General features: G+C 44.3%; 1 protein-coding gene across 1 annotated transcript in view; it reads left to right on the top strand.

The window, feature by feature from the left end:
* Positions 1-8,717, top strand: part of LOC109303764 (cytochrome P450 4V2-like) — a 56,338-nt gene extending 47,621 nt beyond the window's left edge. Inside the window, exons 8-11 of the mRNA XM_019525984.1 lie at positions 3,895-3,997; positions 5,624-5,758; positions 5,919-6,098; positions 8,135-8,717. Of these exons, the coding sequence (XP_019381529.1) occupies positions 3,895-3,997; positions 5,624-5,758; positions 5,919-6,098; positions 8,135-8,307 (591 nt within the window). The 3' untranslated portion in view covers positions 8,308-8,717. The remainder of the gene's footprint in view (positions 1-3,894; positions 3,998-5,623; positions 5,759-5,918; positions 6,099-8,134) is intronic.
* The last annotated feature ends 829 nt before the right edge of the window (positions 8,718-9,546 follow it).

Raw genomic sequence — 9,546 nt, 5'->3', positions numbered from 1 at the left:
CCCCCCCCCCCCCACATACCTGTGGGAACTGCTCTCCAAGCTGCCTGGTGACAATGTGCAGTGTCAGGCATGCCTTCCCATCACCTCAGGCTGTTCTGGCAAGCTTTGCATTCACTTCTCTGTGGTTCTCCTGGCTTCTGACTTAGCTTTGGCTTTCCCTGACCCTGATCTTGGATCTTCCTTGAACCTCAGCACTTGCCCTGCTCTCTCTGACTTCCCCAGCATCCTGCTTCCACTTGCCTTCCTTGACCCTGACCTTGGATCTTCCTTGGAATTTAACACTGGTTCTCTGGCTCCTGGCTCCTGATCTTGGCTTACGTCTTGGACTACATCTCTTGGCTCCCGTAACCTGTGCCCCCTCAGTGCTGAACCCCAGGTTGCTCCTAGTGGCCTACTGCAGACCTAGCCTCCTACATCCTGGCTGAACCCTCACGGCAAAAAGTCACACACAAGTAGCCAAATAGGCAACAAGAAAAGGTATGTGTGCTTTTGTACTAATGCCAGAAGTCTAATGCCCAAAATGGGGGAACTTGAATTTTAGTGGTAAATTACAATAATGACATAATAAGTATCTCAGAAACTTGGTGGAATGAGGAAAGCCAATGGCAAGCTGTAATACCAAGATGCAAACTATACAGGAATGCTAGAATAGGTCCTACTGGTGGGAGAGTGGCACTCTACATCACAGACTGCATTGAATCAAATAGGGTAGATTTTTCAATTGGTAAGACAGGTACCATAGAATCTCTGTGGATAGAAATTCTGTGTTTCAATAGAAAAAAATATGTCTGTTGATCCCCCAGGCCAGATGGCAGCAGTGACCTAGAAATGCTAAGAGAGCTGAGAGAGGCTACAAAAGCAGAAACCACAGTAATAATGAGCAACTTTAATTAGCCACAAATAGACCGAGTCAGTATAACCTCAGGCCAGGATGCAGAGATCAAATTTCTCGACATTGTAAAAAATTGCTTTCTGGAATAATTAGTCCTGGAATCTACACAAGCAAAGGCCATTCTTGACTTAGTCCTGAGTAGTGCACAGGATTTAGTGCAAAGGGTAACTGTTACTGAGGTGGACCACAATACAATTGGGTTTGACATCCAGGTAGGAGGGAAGACTAGAAGAAAACCTACCACAGTAGCTTTTAACTTTAAAAAGGGAGACTACACCAAAATGAAGAAGCTAGTTAGGCAGAAGTTAAAAGGGACCGTAAGGATGTGAAGAACTTGCAGGCAGCATGGGAATTGCTTAAGAACACCATATTGGAGGCACAGAGCAAATGCATGGTTTAGTGGCAGAGTTGCAGAGGCAACAAACAGAAAAAAGGCTTCTTTCAGACGATGGAAGACTTCTTTCAGAAGATGGAAGACAAACCCTAGTGAGAAAAATAAAAAAGAGCACAAACTCTGGAAAATCTAATGTAAAAACATAATAAGACAAGCCAAGGATGAATTTGAGGAGAAAATTTCTTGAGACATAAATGGTAACAATAAAAATTGCTTTAAGTGCGTTATAAACTGAAGGCTGGCCTGGGAGTCATTGAATGATCAGGGTGTAAAAGGGATGCTGAAAGATGACAGGGCCATTGCTGAGAAACTGAATGCGTTCTTTGCATCTGCCTTCTTGGTGAAAGATGTTAAGGAGATTCCCTCACCAGATCCACTCCTCTCTAGGGACAAATCAATATAATTGACCCAATTTGGGGTGTCAATAGAGAAAATTGGTAAACTAAACAGTAAACATCACCAGGACCTGATGGTATGCACCCTAGGGTCCTGAAGGAGCTCAGATCAGAAATTGCTGAGCTCCTAACTGTAGTATGGAACCTATCGTTAAAACAGTCTTGGTATCAGAGAACCAGAAGACTGTCAGTATTACTCCCACCCATATTTTTAAAAGGCTGTAGAGAGATCCCCAGATACTATAGGCTGGTGAGTCTAACTTCTGCTTCTGGAAAACTGGTAGAAATAATAATAAAACACAGAATTGTTCAGCACATGAATGAACATGCCTTCCTGAGGAAGAATCAGTGTGGTTTTCTCAAAGGAAATCATACATTGCCAAGGTACTGGAGTTCGTTGAAGGTATCCAATATGCAGGTGGATATGGGTGATCTAGCTGGCATAGTATATTTGAACTTCCAAAAAGTCTTTGACAAGGCCCTTCCTCAGAAGCTCTTAAGGAAGTTAGGTAGCCATGGGATTACAGGGAAGATTGATTCTTGGGTTAGAAATGGACTAAAATAGAAAATAAAGAGTGAGCATCAAAGGTCAATTTTTTGTATAGAAAGAAGTAAACAGCAGGATCTGGACTGGGACCGGGACTGTTTAATATATACATAAACAATCTGGAAAAGGGCATGAGTAGTAAGGTAGCCAAATTTATGGATGACACTAAACTATTCAAAGTGGTAAAGACCAAGGCAGGGTGTAAAGAACTACAGAAGGATCTGGCACTAGTGAGCAAATGGGTAACTAAATGGCACATGAAATTCAATGTAGATAAGTGTAAAGAGATGCACCTGGGCAAAAATAACTGAAGCTGTTACTAACGAGGAAGAGATTGGGGAGACAGTACAGAGAAGGGCAACAAGGATGATTAGTGGTATGAGGGGTTTCCATTCAAGGAGAGACTAAAGAGGCTAAGCCTATTCAGTTTAGAAGAGAGACACTTGAGGTGGTACATGATAAGGGTTTACAAACTACTACATAATGAAGAGAAAGTAAGTAGGGATTTATTTAATAGATTTCATAGACATTCAGGCTGGAAGGGACCCCGTAGGATCATTGAGTCCAGCCCCCTGCCCCAGGGGCAGGAAGTCAGCAGGGATCATAGGATCCCAGCAAGATAAGCATCGAAATGTGTCTTGAAGGAGTTCAAAGTGAGTGCTTGAACTGCCTCCGGTGGCAGTCTGTTCCAAACCTTGGGGGCTCAGGCAGTGAAGAAGTTCTTTCTTAGTTCCAGCCTGAATCGGTCACAATGGAGTTTGTGACCATTTGATCTTGTCATCCCTTGTGAACAGACATTCCCCCAGATCCTGATAAGCACCCCTGATAAACTTATAGGTGGCCACCAGATCACCCCTGAGCCTGCGCTTTTCCAGGCTAAAGAGCCCCATTGCTTGTATTATTTACTATCTCACAATAAAAGAACTAGGAATGATAAAATGAAACTAGTAGCTAACAAGTTTAAAACTAACAAAAGGAAGTTCTTTTTCACACAGCATATTGTTAAAGTGTGGGACTCATTGCCACAAGATGGTTGCGGAAGCTGAGAGTTTAACCAGATTCCAAAGGGATTGGACATACTCTTGGAGGAAAGATGATTCAGTAGCTATTGAGCATAGGAGTTAGGGGCACAGCCTCTGAAACAGTGGTTCCTAGACCTTAAATGCTGGAGGCTGCAAGTGGGAGAGGAACAGTGCAAAAATCCTTGGTCCTGTCTTGTTCGCTTTCCCTTTCAGCATCTACTCTCTGCCACTGTGACACACAGGGTGCTGGGCAAGACAGATCTACAGTCTATCCCAATAAATTACAGTTCTTATGTTCTACAAGCTTAGATACTTTTGCATCTCCAGAGAGAGGCAGTCAGGCAACCACCTCATCTCTAAGATGAGATAAGAGTTCAATAGAAAACATCTTCCTAAAAAAGAAATAATAATAAAAAAATCAATGCAGAGAGAGTGCTGACTCAGCTAAATTAGAAAGGTTTAATGTGATAAGACTGCAAAAATGGTAGCTGTCCCTGCAGTCTGCCTCCAAAATCAGCCGTCTGTCTCCTCAATTTGCGTAGAGCCCTAGCCATCTCCCATAAGACTTGCATGTATAAGTATTTCTGTTTATATGCATAATGACAATGTAAATCTTGGTATATATGTAAATATGTACTTTTTAGGGGCATGATACAACAGCTGCTGCTATGAGCTGGGTCATGTACTTACTGGGATGTTATCCTGAAGCCCAGAAGAAAGTGGATATGGAATTGGATGAAGTGTTTGGTAAATGTCTACCCTCTATTGGATATTGGTATAGTTGTATGTAGTACACACATTCCTTTGCTGTGTACAAAGGAATAAAAACCCACTTCTTCTGCCATTGGCTTTGCTAAAAATGTCCTATGAATATAGAAACAAAGGCAATTGGATTGGGTCCCAAGTAGGGGTGCACGAATAAAGATTTTCTTGGCCGATACCAACAGCCGACCAGCCATATCGGTCAATACTGATTTGATAGCCAATTTACAGGAATGCAGCCAGGCAGCTTGGAGAGCAGCATCCAGCTGGTAAGTCTGTAGGGAGGAAGTGGTAGCGGGGAGGGAAGGGGAGTGGTGGGAAGCAGTTTGAGGCCCCCACGGTGTGGGAGGGAGTGGGGCAGGGGCAGGTGCTACCCAGCCAGGATGGTGAATACGATCCTGGGGCTGGGAGTGGGGACAAATTCATGGGCAGCTCATCTGACAGTGTGGAAGGGCGGGAAGGGGGGGGGGGGGGCTTCCTGCCACTGCGCACAGTCCTGGGTGGAGCATGGGGGGGCTTGTGCCCCCTGGATTTGTGTGGGGGCTGGGAGCTGCCCCAGCCTCTTCCTGGGGGGAAGAGGGGCTGGGCTGGGGCTGCGCTTGGGGTAGGCAGGAGTGGGGCAGGTGGTGGCGGTGCTAGGAGGAGTGGCTATACAGAATTTTGGGGTGGCTATAGCCCATCCCGTAGCCCCCACTCCCAGTGCCACCCCCACCCACTCCATCCCTGCCTGCCCTGAGCACAGCCCCAGCTAGCTCCCCCTCTGGTAAGAGGCCAGCCAGCCCTCGGCCCCAAGCCTGCAGCAGGCAGCCTGCCTCTGCTCTGAACACAAATATGGGGGGGGGGGAGGAGGGGGGCACATGCTCCCCATGCCTCCCCCAGGAGTGTGTGTAGCAGTGGGGAGCCGCCTTTCTCCTGACCCACCTGCACCCCCCAGACAAGCATCTCGCAGTTCCACCCTGCTCCAAGGTGGATTCACTGCCCTGGCTGGGCTGCACCTGCTTCTACCCTACTCCCTCACTGTGGGGGCCTCAATCTACACTCCCACCCCTCCCATCCCCCATACTCCTTCCACCCCATAGACTTACCAATTGGCACTGCATTCTTGGCTGCATGCATGCTGCGGCTGCACACCTGCATGTGGCATTTATCGGTGACACTGTTGGCTACGCTGGCCAAAAATAGCCCATTACCAATAATGTTAATTTTCCTTTTATCAGTGGCAATCTTATATGCTGTTGATTATAGCGGTGCACCTCTAGGTCCAAAAAAATTGTAAGAAATTGCTTAGATGTTAGAATCTAAATGATAAAATTCTTGAGACGGAGACAGTTTCTTTGTTCTATATTTGCATGCTGAAGATCACAGTGTGGTCCTGGTGAATGATTATGGCATCTAAAAACAGTGCAAGTAATAAATAAATAATAATAATAGCTGAATAGCGTGAACAAAAAGAGAAAACATTCAGTGAAAAATTCACACTGAATCACAACACTTGAATTGTGGTTTAGATTTTGCTGTTAAAAGTATCTGAGAGCCCTTTTAAGGGTGAGTACATTTAGTCTGGTTAAAATATTTGTGTCTTACAAGGTATTGTGATTTTTTTTTTTATAGGTAACTCTGACCGTCATGTCACAATGGAGGATTTGAAGAAACTACGGTATCTTGAGTGTGTTGTTAAGGAAGCCCTTCGTCTCTTCCCTTCAGTGCCATTCTTTGCCCGGACCTTGAGTCAAGATTGCTGGATTAGTATGTTGTTTTTAGCTATGGGCTTGTATTCTTTATTTTAGTTAATATAAACGTCTCCTCCATTAATACATTGCATAAGTAATCAGCTATTTTTGGGGACCCTGTATCTATTCCCTGAAAGCTACTTACTTGACTCAAGTGTGGTTCCTTTTCCTTGCAGATGGATTTAAGGTACCAAAGGGTGTGGATATAATCATTTCTCCTTATGCACTGCACAGAGAACAAGATGTTTTCCCAGAGCCTGAGGAATTCAGGCCTGAACGATTCTTCCCTGAGAACTGTATTGGAAGGCACCCCTATGCATATGTGCCCTTCTCTGCTGGACCCAGAAACTGCATTGGTGGGTAGTTCAGAGTAAAGCTGAAGTGTAATATGCCCATATACAGGGCTGTGTAGGTGGTGCTCCCTTTCCTGCAGTGCCCATCACCGAGTTTTTTAGGACTGTAATACAGACTGAAGCTCTCAGGAGCTTGATAACTGCAGCACAGCACTTCTCATTAGTATCTCACATTAGATTTGTGATATATTCACAATGTTTTCTTTCCTCTCATAGGGTTTCTCAGAGTCCAGAGTACCCTTGTTTCCTTTTTCTTGGTATTTGTTTCACTGGCACTCTGCATCATACTCACTCCTTTTGTGGCTTAGGGAGACTAGACATGGTTTCCTCAAGACCACAATCACCTTCAAGTCAGCTAGACGCCTACTGGGGAATACTTTGAGGCAATCTCTTCCCTTGTGACATATATACAAATCATGAGTGCTTGTAAAGGGGAAATTTAAGGGCTCCTTCATCCCCTTGTTGGTCTGCAGTCATTACTGGAGTGTTCACTGAATTCCCAAAGTTAGGCAGCTCTTAAGGTGTAAGGATTCTGTCTTCCACTGTTTCTCTGAAATAACTAACACTGGTGAAAGTTTAGAAATAGATGATTGTGGGTCATTGTACACTTCTGGAGGTGTTCTCAGAAGCTCATGCTGCATGCAGTTAGCATCTTCAAGTTCATCTTTGTCATGCCAGATCATAGGTAGCCAGGTCTGGGCCACTTGGTGATCAAGGTGTCTACTGGGGTCAGGAGGAGTGAGCAGAATCTTAAGGCCCAAGCTAGGCCAGGAAGCCAGAAAGTCAGTCTGAGAGCAGGGTCTAGGAATAAGTTGAGTCAGGACTTCAGGAGAGCAGGGGGCAGACAGCAGTCAGAGTACAAGCCAGAGAAAACAGTAAAGCAGTTTAGGATCAAGCTGAGCCCTGTTGCCCAGACACTTCCTATTCCTATGCAGGAAGGGGAAGTGAAGAGTCAGCAAGCCACTTGGGTGATACGGAGTGATTGGAGGGTTATGGCCTCCTGGAGGCTTCAGGCCATCCTGGATCAGTCTTGGCAACCGGTTGTAGGATGGCAGGCTGGGAAGAGCACCATGTTGACCAGGCTGATTTGAGGCTGTGGCCATACAATCATGCTGGAGAGCCAGACTTATTATAAAGTTAAGCCTGTAAGGGAAGCAAACTTGGACAAAAGCCAAATTCCATTTTCAGTAGTATCTCAAAATTTTGGTCCATACTTATTTCTGATCTTGACACCTGAAAGTCAAGGTTTTTGTGATAACTTTTATTGGACCAACTCCATTGTTGGAAGAGAGGGTTTGACAAGATTTCAGCCACGTGCTGCCCTTTTTGAGGGCCTGCAGTTAGTCTAATTAAAGATATCACTATGGGCTCTGGAAGGCATTGCATTTATTATGCGGTTAATGTGTAAATGGCACCGTAAGTTGTAACATGCCACATTTTCAGCTGATTTATGGTGTGTTACAATGGTGAATCATTTTTAATGTGTCATTTCTTTGTGGCTGGTTTGTATTATGCCTTGACTTGAACATGGCCAGACCCAGGCTGCTGCACACCTTGTGCCAATGATCTGATCATCAGGATGAGGCATGGGACACAGCCCTCACACCTGAAACCTGTGATCAGGTGTGGGATAGTGCTGAGGTCTGAGATGCAGCCACCCTCTGCCTAGTTCCTGGATCAAGTAGGAGATAGCTCCAGGTCCCAGTTTGGCCTTGACCAAGGGGATGGGATTTGTGGAATTTTATGTTCCATCCTAAACATCATGTGTCCTGATATGCATGTCTGGCATAACACAACCTGTAATTTTTGTGATGGGGCTTAAAATTCCTCAGATCAGTATCATGCCATTATTTTAATATCTGCTAGGGGCCAGAAAGACCCTTGTCACACCCATGATAGTCCAGGAGATATACAAGAGGTAACACTCCAACCACAGTACTTGAGGTCCAATCATCCCCTTTTTGAGAAAACTGCTGAAGTGCAGTTGTAGGACTGTTAATACTGGACTCCAGCTGTTTTTCTTTGAATTTACCCTGTAGGCCAGCGGTTTGCACTGATGGAAGAGAAAACTGTCATCGCAACCCTTTTACGCCGATTTTGGGTAGAAGCAAATCAAAAGAGAGAAGAGCTTGGCTTGGTGGCAGAACTGATTCTTCGTCCAAATAATGGCATCTGGATCCAGTTGAAGAGGAGAACAGCTTACATTTCATGAGAAAAAAAGTTTCAAGAGCTTAGATTCCCAAATGTATACTAACGGCATCCTTATTTCACTTCTCTCACTTCTTTGATCAAATGCCCAGACACAAAAAGGATTTTATAGACTTTAAATATATGAAAAATATTTCAGAACCTCTATTTCTTTTCTAATGTGATATTCAAAACCATGCTCACAATATAATCACTGTGCCCTATTCAAATGTCAAGGTGTCAGTGCACTGGCAATTGAACATGATACTGTCTTAATACCTAGTATTTTGGCTCCTTACATTTTTCATAGAGACCATTTTGAAATGGTCAGTTTTCCAGATGCGATATAGATCTAGAAGTGAATTCATTTTTAATCTAATATGTGCCTTCTTAGTACCACATAGTATATACAGAATCTCATGTAAAATGTCACATTAAAAGCAATGGGGAAATCCCTGTAGACTGTAACAAGGACTGCAGTCTTATCAGAAGAAGATACATGTTAGCAATTTTTGCCTTCCATTAAGCATTAAGTGTATACTGGCATTAAGTACATTTTCAGTGGGCATGTCTACATGAGACACTTACTGTGCAGTAGCTTAATAACACTGAGCAATAACATGCTGGTAAAAAACCATGCTAATAAGCTACTGTGCAGTGTTATTAGGCTGCTGTGCAGTAACCATCACAAAAAACCATGTGCAAGAGCTACTGCGTAGTAACTGTAGTTACTGTTCATTTAGTTAGTACTTCATTAAGCAAGTACTAAACTAACTGCATGTAACTACTGAGCATTAATGAACATGTAGATGCACCCAGTAAGTACATTTTTTTAGCTTCTAACTCCTTAGGGCCTGTAGTAGGGTTTGTAATTAGCACTCTGGTGGTAGTTTTTTAACTCTGCAATTTCCCCGTTTCCAATAGTTGTTTAAAAACAAGAGACCTGTTCAGTCAGATCTTTTAAGACAGAGGTTGGCAATATTTTAGAGTGATGGGCTGCTGCATATGACCAGGCTGCTTATTATTACCCCATCAGCCTGGGCCTCTGGCCCCTCTAGCACCCACGCTGTGGCAGCCAGGCTGCCTTTGGCTGCCTCCATTGTTCAGTCACTTCTGCCTCCACCATGTGCACTATGCACCACTGATTTATGTCCCCAACAGCAGTTGCAAGAAGCAAATTTGGCAGTGATGGTGTGTACTGAATGCTGTAGTGGGTGAGAGGAAGGATTCTGTAGGGGGGATTGGCTGCACGGCATGGGGCAGA

Source organism: Gavialis gangeticus, unplaced genomic scaffold (genome assembly GCF_001723915.1).
Source record: "Gavialis gangeticus isolate Ggan-Ray unplaced genomic scaffold, GavGan_comp1, whole genome shotgun sequence".
Classification (NCBI taxonomy): domain Eukaryota; kingdom Metazoa; phylum Chordata; order Crocodylia; family Gavialidae; genus Gavialis; species Gavialis gangeticus.
The sequence above is the reverse complement of the archived record's forward strand: the minus strand, read 5'-3'. Positions and strand labels throughout refer to the sequence as shown.